At 40.7% G+C, this 18,669-nt stretch overlaps 1 protein-coding gene across 6 annotated transcripts in view; it reads left to right on the forward strand.

Moving 5' to 3' along the window:
• gbe1b (glucan (1,4-alpha-), branching enzyme 1b) overlaps nucleotides 1–18,669 on the forward strand; it is a 529,949-nt gene that overhangs the window by 101,023 nt on the left and 410,257 nt on the right. For all 6 annotated transcript variants that reach the window (XM_059650083.1, XM_059650082.1, XM_048540405.2 and 3 more), the window contains exon 3: nucleotides 12,586–12,701. In XM_059650083.1, coding sequence (XP_059506066.1) covers nucleotides 12,586–12,701 — 116 coding nt within the window. The remainder of the gene's footprint in view (nucleotides 1–12,585; nucleotides 12,702–18,669) is intronic.

Genomic DNA, 18,669 nt, shown 5'->3' on the forward strand with positions numbered 1-18,669 from the left:
ACCATCAAGGTGTATTTTACTGAAATGGAGGATTGAATTTCTCATGATTTTGCTGGTGCTGAATGCACGAGACTTTACCACTCTGCGTTTCATCTTTCAAGATTGCATTTGGATTGTTTGCTCATGAGTGACAGGAACTTTGGGAAAAATTACAAGATCATAATTGCAGCTTTGCACTCTATCATTTAAATGCTCAAAATTTAGTTTCACCAGTTGATAAACAGTATGGGGAATTCTGCTGACTCATTGCAGCTTAATACAAAGCCTTGCCTGATGGGGAATTACTTTTTGCTAAACTTTGTGGAAAATATTGTGGCCAGTAATGGTGTCTGCCTAACTTTCTGTTGTTCAGTTTGTTCTAGGTTTCGGGATTCTTCATTAAAGCAAAGGGAAACCCTTGAAACCCTTGAAACATTTCTAATTGGTAACCTCAAGACTTCAACTGTGTTTTGGGTTCTAAAACATCAGTGTTAGTTTTGGAGTTTCTTGTTTCTTTTGTTCATACCTTTATGCTTTTTCACTTTCTTTCCCCCCCCCCCCCCCCTGCAAACTTCTCTTTGCCTTTGATACCCCTCGCCTTGTTCCTCCCCTTCTTGTGAGCCATTTCACATTGTCATGATTTTCTGGTGCTTGTTCAATAGAGTTTGTCTCCAGGTAGCGCCAGGATAGGAAGGTAAAGTGTCAAATAGCAAACTTTTAATATAACTGTGTTGCGACAGATCTTGTGTGAAGATGGATGCTTCACATTTTCAATTATATAGAAAGTGCTAACTCCTAATATTCACAAAAGCAATATGTGTAGTGCAAATGTCATTTTAAATCCTGAATTAGCACACAGATTGTTGAATTTTTTGTATGACCCTGATGCAGCAACACTCTACAAAGACTGCCTAATTTGCAATTTTCACCTCTGTCAGTTGGAGATCTAAAACGGAAGACAGGTTTCTTTTAACTACTACAATCTCCAGTGTTAGTTTTTCTGTCATTGCATCTAGGCCTCGCTGCTGTCAAATAAGCCCCATGCTGAAGTTTAAGTTTTATTTGTGATGTGCAAGTCTGTGTACAGCCTAGTATATGGAAATATAGTAGACCTTTGAATAAAATAATATACATTGAGGGAATATCATGGATTAAAAACACAATAAACTACAAATACACCAATGAAATAGGGAGGTAATAATCTTTTCTCGTGCCTGTAAGACTGCGAATGACAGATACCATCCTTATGTTTTGTGCATTCCCATTGTCCTGTGTAATCCTGCCTTTCCAATCCTTTACCCTTCTTTCCTGTTTATAGCTCACTGTCCATCCCATGAGACCCAGTAACCCCTACTTATGGGATCTAGATGTTAATTAAAGCATTACAGAATGTTTTGAAAGGAAAATTTCACTACAGCGAAATATAAATTTCTTTTTTTTGTGGGGAAGTCAAGGACAAAGGGGGCATAGCCTTAACATCAGAGCTAGAACAGCCAGGAGTAAAGCGAGGCAACACTTATTTACATAATACGTGACAGAACTGTGGAACTTCTAAAGTGTAAAGCAGAAGATGCTCGTTGAATAATTTTGAGCTTCTATTTGGCCAATTTTTTGTTAACCAAGGAACTGAAGCCAAAACTGGTGGTTGAATTTATAGTGCAGATGGTCATTGTCATGGTTTAGTCTGAAGTAATGTGTTCCCAAACTGCATTTACGCTCTTGGAAGAGCATGGCTCAAAGGTAATTCTCCCCACTGATTCTTTGAATTTCTTTTTGTAATTATTCTGTCTGGCTCGTTTTGTACATTTTGAATCAGATTGTGAACAGATTCAATTCATCTGCGTTTGACCATTTCACATATGAGCGCATGTGTGTGTGTTTCTGTAAATATCAGACTCTCATCACCGATTGTTGCAGCAGTGCGCTTCAGCACTTATTTCCATTCAGAGCTATGTCCTCTGAACATTGTTTCCTGTTTAACTGATGTCTAGTTTTGTGTGACTGCTGGTCTGGCGCTACAGAAAAATGGCCACATCACATGAGACCAGATAATGAATGTCAGCAGGTTGTCTGATGTTGGATGTTGCTGTATATTTGGCATACAGTGCTTTACTGCAAAAGCCCATCAGTGACCAAGCTTGCAAAACAATTGGATTTTTGCTAACAGGCACAAAGAAAGGTGTTAAAAATAGGATTAGATAACTATTAATAACTCACCACAAGTATGATGGGCTGAATGGTTATCTTTTGCTATTTTCCCATCCCATATTTCTCAAACCTGGTGTCCCAACTCTACCAAAAATTCCTCATGTCAAATGTAACTTTCTTTGCCTGATGTTCTGACAAGAGGAAGTTGACTTTGGGGAGAGAGAGAGAGACTGAACTTAATAACTAACCACCTCGTTATGGCTCATGTAGATAATTTCCCGATTTACCCATCAGAGGATTGCATTCTGTCATTACCTAAATATGATGACTGCAAGGTTTGGAATAAAAAGCTTTTGTCACGAGTGCCTGAAAGATCATATATGTGTCTTTGGAGATATGGCTACACTGTTTCCTACAAAATATGCATTTGATCAACACATTGCTTGTTCATATTGATGTTGGTGCAAGTGGCTTTTTATTTTGTTCAATACCGGTGGATTTTTTTTTGTTCTTATGAATCCATCTTAGTTCTGGGGATATTTTCTGCCTGCATAATTACTTGTATTTTGGAAAGGCACCATAAATGCTTAAATTATTATTGGTATGTTTTTGAGAGCTGGAATAGTCTTCAAAGCAGATCACAGGCATAATTGATTGTGCTGGTCCATGGCATTATTGGATTGATGTCTCTGTTCAAGGATGAAAGCGTACTTTTGCTTTACAGAGCCAGTCAATGAATTAGAAAAGGTTGTTACATTTCCTGAAGTGTACAATAGATTTATTTTAGCATACCTAGAAAAAGGATAAAATGTAAGCGCAAGCCATTCAGCTGGTTCATGTCAGCATTATGCTCAAAATGTACTTCTCCCTCTCCATTTTATTTCCAGATCTGGGGTTGCAATGATAATGAAGTATAATTTATAGAAAAGACCAACATTGGAGGCTGGCAATTTACTGAGTTTGCTGAAATATTTTACTTAAGGGAATAAAATGATAGAACTTGAATTTGATTTCCCATCTATTACTTTGATATATGTTCATAGAGCTGATCTCAGCAAATTGTCTGAAAATCTACAACAAGCTTTTGTGTTCTTTTTACCTATCTTGGCTCTCAGTGGAAGTAACTGACTGTAAACAAACCCAATCAAGTTTCTGCTGTCATTCTCCCCTTGGTGTCATTAACCAAATTCACAAATGGCACTGTTCTCGTCCAACACTGTCCACAATTGTAGAATGATGTAAGATATGAAAGATGTAAGTGAGTTGTCAATCATGGTTCATTTGAAAGAGCTATCAAATGGCTTCTGTTCTTCTCTTTCTCTATATAGTTTTGCCACTTTACATGCTTGAATACGTATCACCTTGAATAATATCTCTTAAATGTTACAATTGAAAGTGTTTCCATCACACTGTTAGGCATTGCATTCCATATCACCATTTGAAAAGAATTATTGCCTTACATCACCTCTTGCCCTTTTGCCTCTTAATTTTACACTATCCTCTGGTTACTGATTCTTCTGCCATTTGAAACAGCTTTTCTTTAGTTCCAGTCTTACAACATTCGTGGTTTTGAACATCTCCTTTTCAAATTTCTTAGTCTTCTACATAGTAGGGGAAGAAATCCATTTCTGCAGATTGTTTATATAAGTGAGGTCTCTCATCCCCCGTTATTGTGAATCTTCTCAAAGCCTTCCACAGGGAAGGTGATGGCCTAGTGGTATTATCACTGGACTTTTAATGCAGGGATGCAGATAATATTCTGAGGAACCAGGTTCAAATCCCACCAAGGCAGATCGTGGAATTTGAATTCAATAAATATCTGGAATTAAGAATCTAGTGATGACCACGAATCCATTGTTGATTGTCAGGAAAAACCCATCTGGATCACGAATGACCTTTTAGGGAAGGAAACTGCTGTCCTTACCTGGTCTGGCCTACTTGTGACTCCAGAGTCACAGCAATGTGGTTGTCTATGGGCAATAAATGCTGTCTAGCCAGCAATGTCCTTATTCCGTGAATGAATAAAGAAACAAACCTTGTCATCTGCCTAAAGTGTAGTGTCCATGACACAACACATCACTTCAACTTTGAGTATCTTCTTTGCATTTGTACACTCTTCCTGTATAAGTAAGGCCAAGAATCCCAAAGGCATTTGTTGTTAACCTTCTCAAGTAATGTGTAACTTTCAACAATTTGTTTAGATAAGTTCCTCTGTTCTTGTATATGAAAAGGTTTCACTAAATGATTCACAATGCTTCTCTTCATTTGTCTCACAAAATGCATTACTTCACAACTTTTTGCATTGAATTTCATTTTCTATCCTGTTTCGTAGTATGAACTTCATGCTTGCATTTCTGGCTGTTTGGAGTCTCCCGATGAATATTCTCTTAATTCACCACAGCAGCACTTAACTGAACTCTTCCTTACCCTTAACAACTTATCCTTTAACTCCCCCCACTTCCTACAGACTAAGAGGGTGGTCATGAGAACCCACATGGGCCCAGGCTATGCCTCCCTCTGCATAGGATGCATGGAACAACCACTCTTCTGCTACACTGGCACTATCCCCACCTCTTCCTTGGCTGTATCAACGACTGTATCAGTGCTGCCTGGTGCTCCCACGAGGAGCTTGAACAGTTCATCAACTTTACTATCACCTTTCAACCTAACCTCTCATTCATGTGGGCCATCTGATACCTCCCTCTCCTTCCGGCATCTCTCTGTCTCCATCTCTGGTGACCACCTTGAAACTGACCACCCCCCCGCCCCCCCACTACTTTGGTAGTCGAAATTGCTCTCAGTTGCATCTCTTACATTTCCTGCACCTCCGCCCCCAACAAAAACAAAGACAGAATCACCCTTGTCCTCACATATCACCCCACCAACCTCCATATCCAATGTATTATTTTCTGCCACTTATCTGACCCCAACAACCCAAAAGCCTATTTTCCTCCCCACCCCAACTGCCTTTCATAGGAACTACTCTTCCATGACTCCCTCATCTGCTCCACACTCCCCACTAACCCCACCACCCTCGGCAACTTTCCTTGCAACTGCAGGAAGTGTGACACATACCCTAACACCACCCCCCCTCGCATCATTGGCAGATATGCAGGTGAACCTCTGTCCAATGTGGTCTAGTGTATCCGCTGCTTCTGATGTGGCCTCCGCTACGTCGATGAGACCAAGTGGAGGTTCGGAGACCGCTTTGTAGAATACCCGCACTCTGTTTGCGACGAATGACAACACATTCAGGTCGCAAACCAGTTCAACACCCCCTTCCACTCCTTGGGTGACATGTCCATCCTGGCCCTCCTCCAGTGTCACAATGATGCCATCCGGAAACTGGAGGACCAGCACCTCATATGGAGCCTACAGCCCAATGGCCTAAATGTGGATTTTGCCAGTTTCAAAATCTCCTCATTTCATGACCAACCCTCCCTCTCATTCCTCCCTGCTTGACCTGACACAACCTGTCCATCTTCTCTCCCACCTATCTGCTCCTTCCACCTCACTGAGCAATCCCCACCACTGCATTCCTGCACGCAATTATCACCATCCCACCTACCTTCCCTGGTTCCACCCCTCTTCTCTATTTATTTCAGAGCTCTCTCTCCTCTTTCCCCCTCCCCCCTCCCCAATTTCTGAAGAAGGGTCCCGGCCTGAAATGTCAACTTGCCTGCTCCTCTGATGCTGCTTGGCCTGTTGTGTTCCTCCAGCTCCACATGACAGCATGCTTCTCAAGGATCTATCTCTGCTTCATACTACCATCCCAATTTCTCTTTGCCAGCTTCATGTTGGATCATGGAATGCCAAAGCTCAAAGATCCTCAAACAGTTGCTCCCTCATGATGCACAGAAGCAGCACCGTGCCATCCACAAGATGGACTGAAGAAATTCACCAAAGTTTCTTAGACAGCACTTTCCAAACTGATATCTACTTATATATTTTTTTCTAAGTATACTGCGTGGGAAAGGGCAGCAGATACATTTGAACACCAATACCTGCAAGATCTCCTCCAATTCATACATCACCCTGATTTGGAAATATATCACTGAGTCAGAATTTTGGAACTCACTCTCCAATCGTGGATGAAGCAACCATATGGACTGCAATGAAAGGGGCAGATCACTATCACCACCTTGAGGGAGAGTAAGGATAGGCAATAAATTTTTGTCTCGCCAGTGAAGCCCATGTCCCCTGAATGAATTGGAAACAAAATCCTTCATCTGCCCCTGGTTTGCTCATGCAATTTCTTTAACTGCTGCTGAACCGCTGTTTCAGACTGTTTGTGATTAAAGGGTCCTGTTCAACTCATCCCTGAATTTTTGTCTTAGATCCTCTTGATCGTTCAGGGAAATGGTAACTCTGATTTTTTTTTCCTTCACAGAGGCTGCCAGACCTGCTGAGCATTTCCAGCAACTTTGTTTTTGTTACTGATTTACAGCATCTGCAGTGCTTTCAGTTTTTATTTAGTATTCTACTTGTTCTAAGTATCAATCTAGTAAATGTCCTTCAGTACATTTCGTTTTTTCCTCTTGAATTAAGGAGACCAAAATTGCTCACAATTCTAGTGGCCTCACCAGTGCCCTGTCTCCCACAGCAATCTTTTATGATCGGCCCTTGAAACGCTCCTCCAAACCTTTACCCCTCTGATCTCTCATAATCTCCACATATTGGTGAGCAAAATTAGGGCACATGGTATTGGGGGAAAAATACTGAGTTGGATTGAAAATTGGCTGGCTGACAGGAAGCAAAGAGCAGTGATAAACGGGTCCCTTTCGGAATGGCAGGCAGTGACCAGTGGGGTACCACAAGGTTTGGTGCTGGGACCGCAGCCGTTTACGATATTTATTAATGATATAGACGAAGGCATTAAAAGTAATATTAGCAAATTTGCTGATGACACAAAGTTGGGTGGCAGTGTGAAAGCTGCGGAGGATGTTATGAGAATACAGGGTGACTTGGACAGTCTAGGCGAGTGGACGGATGCATGGCAGATGCAGTTTAATGTGGATAAATGTGTGGTTATACACTTGGGTAGCAAGAACAGGAAGGCAGATTACTATCTCAATGGAGTCAAGTTAGGTAAAGGGGAAGTACAACGAGATCTAGGTGTTCTTGTACATCAGTCAATGAAAGCAAGCAGGCAGGTACAGCAGGCAGTGAAGAAAGCTAATAGCATGCTGGCCTTCATAACAGGAGGAATTGAGTAAAGGAGCAAAGAGGTCCTTCTGCAGCTGCACAGGGCCCTGGTGAGACCGCACCTGGAGCATTGAGTGCAGTTTTAGTCTCCAAATATGAGGAAAGACATTCTTGCTGTTGAGGGAGTGCAGCGTAGGTTCATGAGGTCAATTCCCAGAATGGCGGGACCATCATATGTCGAAAGATTGGAGCGACTGGGCTTGTATACGCTTGAGTTTAGGGGGATGAGAGGGGATCTGATTGAGGCATATAAGATTATTAAGGGATTGGACACTCTGGAGGCAGGAAGTGTGTTTCTGCTGATGGGTGAGTCCAGAACCGGAGGACACAGTTTTATATAAAAAAAAGGGTAGGCCATATAGAACAGAGTTGAGGAAAAACTTCTTCACCCAGAGAGTGGTGGATATATGGAATGCTCTGCCCCAGAAGGCAGTGGAGGCCAACTCTCTGGATACTTTCAAGAAAGAAATAGATAGAGCTCTTAAAGATAGTGGAATCAAGGGTTATGGGGATAAGGCAGGAACAGGATACTGATTGTGGATGATCAGCCATGATCATAATGAATGGTGGTGCTGGCTCGAAGGGCCGAATGGCCTACTCCAGCACCTATTGTCTGTCGTCTGTTGTCTATAATCCAGTAATCCCCTGACTAGCATCGCATTCTCCACTCTTAGTACACTTCATTTCGTCCAAAACGTTGTTTCCTTTGTCCATTTCCACTCAATCTTTTTTTAAATCATTAACGTACTGTGGCTTCTAGCCCAACCATGTCTCAAATTTAAAATCCTCCCTCCTGTGCTGAAATCACACCACAACCTTTGTCCTTCTATCTGTCACCACATCCAGCCCTACAATCACCTTCCCTTAACTCGGGTATTGCATACATGTCTTCTCTCATGCCCATGTCCTCTTACTACATCATTGTCTCCCTTATTTGGGGTTTTCTTTCCAAACCTTTGTTTTTTCAACTCCATTTTTTTTCCAAGATCTTCAAGAAAATGTATCTTTAGAAGGCTATTTTCCTTCTTGAATTTTCCTCTATCATTTTCCTCTGAAGTACTTGTGTGGGTTGTTGAGGCAGTGTGATTGTGTATGCAGGTTCTCGGAGGTTGTTTGAAAAAGTACGCAGATTGGTAGAAAAATAAGCCTGTTGATAAAATTGGAGCTGTGAATTTAAAGAGACAATAGATATGAACTTAACCAAAGGGTAGACAACAGAGAGTAGTGGTGAGCGGTTACTTCTAATTCTGGAAGGAAGTATTTAGTGATGTGCTTCAGTGGTTGCGCTGTTTGATGTAAAAATGAGGTTGAGTTGGGTCAAGTTTCATAGTTGGCCTTTAAGCTGGAAGTTAGTAAACAAAAAGAGGGTCATACTCGAGTTAGGAGAACAGATGAGTGAAATGACAGGCATTCACACTAACATAAAATATCTCTCCATCTTTTTCTAGAAAGAATGTGAACTAAAATGTACAGTTTTATATGGACTACAGGTACCCAGATACCTGGGCATTCATGTAGATAATTCTTTGAAGGTAGAAGAACATGTTTGAGCTGGTTTAATTAAGCACATGGGATGCGAAGGGATGACTAAGCTTTAGTTTAAGGTTACATTTTCAGTCAGTAATAGCTAAAAATAAATTGAAACTACGATGTTCAGAGGCAGAATAATGGAAGCTTTAGGTCTGGACCTAATGTCAGTTCGTGCAGTCGGAAGATACTAAAGTGCATCAAGACACCTGATCGTTGTCCAATGGAAATTGATTTGATTTTGATTTGACTTCTTACTGTTACATGTCCCAAGGTTCAGTGTAAAGTTTTGTCTAATGTGCTTTACAGCAGATTATACTGTATAAGTGCATCGGGGTAACAGAACAGAGCGCAGGATATAATGTTACAGCTGCGGAGGAGTTGCAGAGAGAGTTCAATATGAGCATTTGAGTGGTCCATTCAAATGTCTGATAACGATGGGAAAGAAGCTGTTCTCAAATCGATTCATATGTGTATTCAAAATTTCATATCTTGCCAACGGGAGAGGGTGGAAGAGAGTATTACGGGATGGGAGGGGTCTTTAATTATGTTGGTCACTTTCCTGATGCTGCAGGAAGTATAGATGAAGTCAATGGATGGGAGATAGTAGGAACTGCAGATGCTGGAAAATCTGAGATAACGAAGTGTAGAGCTGGATGAACACAGTAGGCCAAACAGCAACAGAAGAGCATGAAATGTCAGCCTTCCTGCTCCTCTGACGCTGCTTGGCCTGCTGTGTTCATCCAGCTCTACACCTTGTTATCTCAATGGGTGAGAGGCTGGTTTGTGTGATGGACTGGGCTGTATTTACAACTGCAGTTCCTTGCAGTCTTGGGAAAAGCAGTTGCCATACCATGCTGTGATGCATCCAGATAGGATGCTTTCTATGATGCATCTATAAAAATTTGTAAGAGTCTTGATGAAAATGCCAAATTTCATTAGCCCCGTGAGGTAGTAGAGGTGTTATTATGCTTTCTTCATGATTTTGTCAATTATGTTTAGTGATTAGTAATCGTTGCTCCCAGAAACTTGATGCTATCGACCATCTCCACCTCAGCACCACTGATACAGACAGTGGCGTGCCCTTCACTCTGCTTCCTGAAGTCAATGACTGGCTGCTTGGCTGATGGAGAGATTGTTGTCTCTACATCATGTCCCTAAGCACTCTGTCTCCTTCCTGAATCCATCTCATCATTGTTTGAGATCTGGCCTCCAATGATGCAGATGTTCACCTGCACATCCACCAAGGTGGTATACTGCATCCGCTGTACATGGTGTGGCTACCTCTACATTATGGAAAGCAAGCGGAGACTTGGGGACCGCTTTGCAGAACATCTACGCTCGGTTCACAGTAAATAACTGCACCTCCCAGTCGCGAACCATTTCAACTCTCCCTCCCATTCCTCAGACGACATGTCCATCCTGGGCCTCCTGCAGCGCCATAATGATGCCACCCGTAGGTTGCAGGAACAATAACTCCTATTCCGCCTGGGAACTCTGCAGCCCAATGGTATCAATGTGGAGTTCACCAGAGTCAAAATCTCCCCTCACCCCACTGCATCCCAAAACCAGCCCGGCTCGTCCCAGCCTGCCTAACCTGTTCTTACTCTCACCTATCCCATCCTCCCACCTCAAGCCGCACCTCCATTTCCTACCTACTAACCTCATCCCGCCCCCTTCACCTGTCCATCCTCCCGGACTGACCTATCCCCTCCCTACCTCCTCGCCCATACTCTCCTGTCCACCTCTCTTCTCCTCTATCTATCTTCAGTCTGTCTTCCCTTCTCTCCCCATTTATTTCAGAATCCTCTCCCCATCCCCCTTTTCTGATGAAGGGTCTAGGCCCGAAACGTCAGCTTTTGTGCTCCTAAGATACTGCTTGGCCTGCTGTGTTCATCCAGCTCCACACTTTGTTATCTTAGATTCTCCAGCATCTGCAGTTCCCATTATCCCCTATGATGGTGTTGGCAACAAACTTGTAACTGGAGTTGGTGTGCAATTTGGCCTCACAATCATGTGTATAAGGAGGATAGTAGGGGGCTGAGTATGCAGCCTTGCAGGGCAGCGGTGTGATTATAGTGGAGGAGGTTTTCTTACTGACTGCCGTCTGTTGGTCAGGCAGTTAAGAATCTAGTTGCGGAGGCGAGAACAGAGACCTCGGTCCTGGAGTTTGGAGATGAATTTGTTGGAATTATGGTGTTGTAGGTGGAGCTGTGGTCTATAAATAAGAGTCTGAAGTATACTGCAATTATACAGGGTATTGGTGAGGCCTCACCTGGAATATTGTGTGCAGTTTTGGTCTCCTTGTCCGAGAAGGATGCTCTTGCTACAGAGGGAGTGCAGCAAAGGTTTGCCAAATTTGATTTCTGGGATGGCAAGACTGGTGTATGAGGAGAGATTGAGGTCGATTAGGATTGTATTCGAAGGAGATTAGAAAAATGGTGGGAGTGGGGTGATGGTGGTGATCTCAGAAAAACAGACTTCTAACAGGATTAGACAGGTTAGATGCAGGAACAATGTTCCTGATAGAGATGGAGTCTACACTGAGTTTAAGGAGAAGGGATTTCCTTTCTGGATTGAGATGAGAAATTTCTTCATTTAGCGAGTGGTGAATCTGTGCAGTTCATTGCCACAGAAAGTAGTTGAGGCTAAAACATTATGTATTTCAAGATGGAGGTAAATGTAGTTCTTGTGGCTAAAGGGATCAAGGGAGATGGAGTGTAGGATTAGGGTATTGAGCTCAATGATCAGCCATAATCATACTGAATTGCAGGACAGTCTTGAGGGGTCAAATGGCCTACTCTTGCTCCTTTCTTCTCTGTTTCTATGAAAGCAAAAAAAGTTTTTAAAAATAATTGTGGAATCTTGCAGCAGGAAAGAAATTCTATCCATCCTACGTGTACTACTCAAGGATAAATTATTCCCACTCAGAGCTTGCAGCTCTGCAAATTTTCCGTGTTTGAGTACGTCATCTATTATGCTGTTCAAAGTTACCACCATATTAATGTGCATCTACCACTAATTGTTTCCTAAATTGTCTTAGAACATTGAGAAATTTACCTCGTTTAAAGATGAGCTTGGAGCATGGTCTAAGTGAGCAGCACAAAGTCTGTACTAAATTGACAGTAGAATTGTTACATACACAGTTTAAGAATTCCAACATTTGACAATGGAACAGCTTTCCAAAACTGTCATCAATATTGAGCAAATGTTTTATGACATGTACATTAATTTTAGGGCCAAGAGCAACAAGCGTCCCTTCACGTTGTTGTCAGGGCCTTTTTATCTGCCTATTCTGTCTGATTCTTCATTTCATTTTTGCAATTGCTCTTTTTCATTCCTCCTTCAAGAAAAAAAGGAAAAACTTAAATTTTAGTAGTGGGTTCCAACCCCTCTGCAAGTCCCAAAGCACCTTATGTCCAATTAAGTCCTTTTGCACATGTCACCACCTATGTAGGAAACATGACAGCCAATGTACTAACAGCAAGATTAATCCTCTGGAGGAGAACAAATTTTCAACATAATGCAACAACTGTATCCACAGAACCACGGATGATGCCTTAAGAGTCTTTAAGAATGCGCTATGGCATCACTGAATCTCTGCTTCAACCCTAACTGTTGTCTTTACTTTGCGTTGAAAGTTTTGGACAATTCATTACTCTTTTGATAACTGTATAAATATTCCATATAATGCGAGATTGTAGTAAATCCATGCGTTTCTTTTAGATGGCTGGAACTCCTCTTCACATCATTACAAAATGTTGCCATTTGGGAAATGGGAGCTGCACATTCCACCCAGAGCTGATGGTTCATCGCCGATACCCCATGGGTCGAAGCTGAAGGTGAGCATTTTGCATACGTAGTTTCCCTTGAAAAGCGCAATGCTTTTACCATGAATGAGCTTTGTTACTTTAGAATATTTGTCTCACTGCTTATTTGGAGTTCATTAGAGTGTTTTTCTGCATGAAGTAAGTTCCTGTCAACATTTTTCTTGATTGGTATTGGAAGAGATGAGGAAGTGAGCTCTCTTTGGACAGAAATTTTTGTACAAGTAGTTCAATATTTGTGAAAAAGTCAGCAACTCATCATTTGCTGTGCTTAAATTCTCTAGTAGTTCTGTTCAGCCAATTGATTAACTTGATTTAAACTTGACAATTTTCTCAGACCAAGTCACTCTTGATCCTGCAGTTCTACTTATTTTCAGGGTCTGTGACCAGTCTCAGTCAAGAGCAGTTCCTAACTTTTCCAGCTTTAGGAAGTAAAGCAGTTTTTCCATACTAGGGTTAGTAGATATCTGGCATACTTTTCTGCCAAAAACCTTTTTGAAACTGGGTCAATTGGAGCTCTCACGACCACGATGGATTGATTTGAGTGAGGCAAAGGAATGCAGGACATATATCAACTTGTGACATAGATCAGGCAAGAATTCCTTGGATGACAACTGACTGGACTGAAGATCCTGTACTACTACTCTCAACAATTCTGTTTCCTTGCATGCAGATGAGTCATGTTCCTGGTTTGAGGCCATCCTTAGCTGGTAGCTCACCTAGATCTCCTCAATCCTTAATAAATTATTTTGCCTCCGTTTTGCCCATTTTCTCTAATTGGGATGAACCAATTTTCTATCTGTCTCACTGCCAACAAAAGAAGTTTGGAGCATGTGTGTAAATCAATTCATGTGATGAAGTTTCACATTATCAGCTGCCCAGGCTTTATAAGTCCTGAAAAAAGCTGCTATTGATTAAGCTTAGAGTCACGTTTAGCAGACTTAGTTGGTTCACATTCCTTTTGACAATTAATTTAATCTTTGCTTCATGGCACTTTGAAAGTAGTTGCCCAGTGTGGCCGTGCCAATGTTGAGAATTAACTGTCATCCAAACCATGGATTTATATGTCATTAGTGACAATGGACTGAGTGCACATTTGTGACACAGAAACTGTACAGTTCCCTAAAATCAAATTCTGAAGTCTGATGCTGGCTGTGTACCTTCTCTAATATCTGCAGAGGATTGGTGCAAAAAGTCTTTACTGGTGGTCCTCATTATGTCTGAAGATTTACTGGACTCAATGTTAATTCTGCTTTCTTCCTGCAGACATTGCCAGACCTGCTGAATTTCTCCAGCATTTTTTGTTTTTGTTTCAGATTTCTATTGTCTGCAGTTACATTATCTGGGTCTCTGGATTTAAAAAGTCCAGCGCTAATACCACTAGGCTATTGCCTCCCCTTAATCAACATGTAAGCATTAATAAGAAATTGTGAAACACTCTGGCGAAACATCAGAGTTTACATTTGTGTCGAACCTTTAATGTAATAAAAATGTCCAAGGGCATTTCATAGAAGTGTCATCAGAGCATATGACATACAACCTTGAAAGAAGATGCTAGGTTACCCGGTGCGTTTGTATCAAGGGGTTAGCTTTTAACATCCTCTCATAGGAAAAAAAGAAGTGACAAAGTTGCTAAGTGTCAGGAGTAACTTATAGAAGTTGAATTGGCAACCTCGTTGGCAGTTAGTGGTGGTTATGATATCAAGAATTCAAACACATCATGATCTTTTTAAAATTGAGGTTGTGGATTGGGAGTCAAACTAGGTCAGCGAGCAAACAAAAACAGAAATTGAGTTCTGAGGGAGAGTCTAAATGTTAGCTCAGCTTTCTTTTGCAGATGCTGCCCAGACTTGCTAAGTTTCTCCAGCAATTTCTGTTTTGTTTGTTTCAGGTCTCCAGCATTTGCAGTTCTTTGTTTTATTTAGGTTGGCAAACATTAGCTTTAAGAAATTATGGTGCCTCATATGTGTTCTAGCACTGTTTTTGTAGGTTAGATTGTCCCATAAGCGAACGTTAAAGAATGGTAAGAGCCCATTCCCTCAGCCAGCCTGTCCCACACATGTTTGTGAGTATTATCCGTAGCATTAACTCAGTGCAATATGTTCACCTGAAAGTGGCTAGCCATCCAGGCCAATTTAGACAGAAACATCTGCACCACCAGGTGATCACTCTTGCTCTGATAATTCAGTGAAATAGCTACATTTTTTGTAAAAAAAAAAGTCTTGTGTTTCAGACAGAAACAGTTACAATGCTTACATGATGCAGTTTGGTGAATTTCTTTTCACAGTATCAGAAATCTATCGCAAAGGTCTATTATTGTTAGGCAAAAGAACCATCTTGTAGCAAGTAAACTAAACCAAGCTTCTGACAAATTTAAGTTGTGGGCTGTAGTGTCTCATACGTATTTACTTGGAACAAATTTTGAACTCAAGCACAATTTATTCCACATACTCTTTTAAACATCAATCATATCTTTTTTGAAATGTAGAGTGTCAGATGGTAATTATGATTTTTCAAGCAAAATTAGTCGTTATCCTGTGAGCTTTCAAAAATATCAACAACATCCTCAATGTGAGGAGATCGAAACCAGACATTGTGTTCCATAGATCTTATAAAGGTCAATTGTACTTGAACATTGTAAATTTGAACATTGTAAACAAAGTCGTAAACTTGAATGTCATATACTTTAACTCATTGCATTAAACACACTTTAGCTGTCACATTGAGTATTGCTCATGAACTTCCAGAGGTCTGTGCCCTAGAATGTCCAGAGCCCCCTCTCTCTCTGTCCAGCTGCTTTCAAGGCATCTATGAACGTTGAACACTAGACTCTCAAACTAAAACATCCATTTTCAGTCATGGGTTTGATCACTGAATGCACCAAAATTCAGCTGCAGAAGTTGAGTATTTACAATCTGAGTCTATATTTGTTTATGCTTCTAATGGCTGCATCTAGCCTATTAATTAAAAAAATGTAAATGTATTTTCTACGCAAATTCCTGCAGAAGATGCTGGTCTCTTAACAAATCCAAATTGATCTATAATTACTTTATGCCTTTATTCTTCCAAGCAGTTTTCAATCATCTCGACTGATCTCGGGCTTCAGCTCCATTTTTCTGCCTGCTCCACATCTTACTGAATTTCTTAAGAGACCAAAATCGTTCTATTCCAGCCTTACCTATAATCAGTGCTGCAGCATCCACAATCCCTGTGAGTAGAGAATTCTGAAGATTCGAAGCTATTTGAGTGAAAAGATTTCTCCTCTTCTCGGTTCTGCTTGATCATCCACCTAACCTGATGTTTTGTCCTTGTGTTTTAGATGTCCAAGCCAGCAGAAACAAACCTCCATATCAATCCCTTTCGGAATCTTGTATATTAAAATGAGATTGCCATTCATCCTAAGAAACTCCAAAGAATATAGACCCAATGTACTCATCTCTCACCATGGGACAACACTTTACTCCCAGGATGAAATAGGGAACCTCTACTGTACAGCCTTCAATATAAGTATTTCGTTAAATTATGAGACCAAAACTGCATGTATTATTCCAGATGCGGTCTTACTGAAGCCTTTTTCAATTGTAGTAAAACGTTTTCATTTCTGTATTCCAATATCCTTGCATAAAGGCCATTTTCTTTTGTAATCATTTGTTGTACCTGCATGCTAGTTCAGTAATTTTTGTGCAAGTACACCCAAATCTCTCTGAGCACTAGCATTTTAAATGTTTAATGTTTTCTGAAAAATACAGTATTCTGTTTTTCTCAACATAATGAATAACCATACTGTGCCACATTATACTGCTTCTACCATTTTGTTGCCCCCCACACTTTGTAGCCTTTATGTCCTCCTGTCAGTTTACATTTTCATCTAGCTTTTTATCACTAGCAAGCTAAGACTCATTACTCTCTACCTCACTGCCTGATTCATCAATGTAAATATACCATGAAGACTGAAGCCTTTATTCTTGTTTAATGTGGTACAGTTGCCTGTGTATACTTCCAAAAAGCTTTTGGCAATCCACCAGGCTTCCCTCATTCATCATCCTGGTGACTTCTTCAAAATGTATAATTGAATTTGTAAGGTATCATTTTATTCAGAACATCTAACATAGCTTCCTAATCTGTTTTTATGAAAAATACAACAAATAACTTACAAGGCCAAATCTGGTGACCTTATCTATTTAACTATAGTACGATCTCATTAAGTCTTATGCTCTTGAGAGCTGCGACTCAGTGATTCTTTAACTCTGCAGAAGTTGCAAGCGCACAGCTTTCTCCATGTTCAGTTTGACATAGGAAAGCAAACAAACCAAAAGGCAGAACATATTTTGTTTGGCTCCTTTGGCAGAAACAGACCTTCTCTGTTTGCCACCCACTTCGGCTTTGCCTTTCCCAACTCCTGCTCCTTGGATTTTTTTGATTTAACTATCAAACCAAGTAATTTTATTAAATATGACTAGATAGAAACAATTTATCAAACTGATGTTGGTAATGTTTTTAATTTCTACATATATTAAACGAAAAAGAAACTGATTTCTGCTCAAGTTTTGACGTTTGTGTTCAGACTAGATACTTCTCTCGCACAGATTTGGGATTACTTGTGTTAATTTTAGTAGATTCATATACTTAAAGTAATGTATTATCCTCCAAATTATAAAAGAGATAGACACATTGGAGAAGATGCAAAGAAAAGTCAGAGAAATAACCAGAACATGTCACGGAATGCGAGAGTTTTCTAGAAAAGAGATGGCTGAGGGGAGCTAAAAGCTTTATGTTGGAGATTAACCAACGTTAAGAGTTAAATATTCTACAGTACTTGACCTTCTGCAGAAATGGGCAAAATGAAAAAAACAGGAGCATTTGTTATGATAGTAAAGGATGATGTAAAATTCTCTACACTCAGAAAAATGTTCCTCATACTGGAATGTAGCAAATGTAAATCCCCTAATCAAGAAGGGAGAAAACATGAATCTACAGGCCAGTTAGTTATCCTGATGTCTGTTGTAGGGAAGGTTATAGAAACAATTGCTAAAGAGATCCTAGCTACACAGTTGTAAGATTTCAGGTAATTAGGATAAGTCAACATATTTTCATAAAGGGACAGTCGTGTGTAACCAATTTATTGGGGTTCCTTGAAGGAGTAACATATGCTGTGGATATAAGTCAGCCAATAGATATCTAGCAGTTGGGTTTCCAGAAAGCGTTTGATAAGACACCATTTCAAAGCTTATTGTGCAAAATAAAAGCTAGCGGTGTAGAGAATAAAATTGACAGAAAATTGGCAGGCTGGTGGACAAAATCGGGGCATGTTTAAATGGGTCTTCTCTGATCAGGATGTGACAGAGTGACTCTCAGGAGTCTAAACTGGTGCCTCATCTTTATATAGCCTTCATTAATGACTTAAATGAGGGAAGTGAAAGCACGGTAACAAAATGTGCAGATGTCACCAAGGTGAGCTGGAACGTATGTTGTGAGTAAGACTCTGGAGTTTGAGGAAAAATGTAAATAAATAATGAAAAGGCAGGGAACTGTAGGCATTGAGCCTTAAGTCAGTGGTGGATAAGTTGTTGAAGGGCATTCTGAGAGACAGGATTTAGATATATTTGGAAAGGCAAGGACTAGTTAGGGATAGTCCACATAGCTTTGTGCATTGGCAATCATGTCTCACTAACTTGACTGAGTACTTTGAAGAGGTGTCAAGGACAATTGATGAAAACAGAGCTGCAGACATTGTCTGTATGGACTTCAGCAAAGCATCCAACAAGGTTCTGCTTGGTAGACTATTTGTAAGATTAGATCACATGGAATCCAGGAGAGCTAGACAACTAGATACAAAATTTCCTTGAAGGTAAGAGACAGAGGGTGGTGATGGAAGGTGGTTGTTCAGACTGAGGCCTGTGACCAGCGGTGTGCCACAAGGGTCGCAGCTGGGTCCACTGCTTTTTGTCATTTATATAAATGATTTGGATGTAAATGTAGGAGG

Source organism: Stegostoma tigrinum, chromosome 12, assembly GCF_030684315.1.
Source record: "Stegostoma tigrinum isolate sSteTig4 chromosome 12, sSteTig4.hap1, whole genome shotgun sequence".
Lineage (NCBI taxonomy): Eukaryota > Metazoa > Chordata > Chondrichthyes > Orectolobiformes > Stegostomatidae > Stegostoma > Stegostoma tigrinum.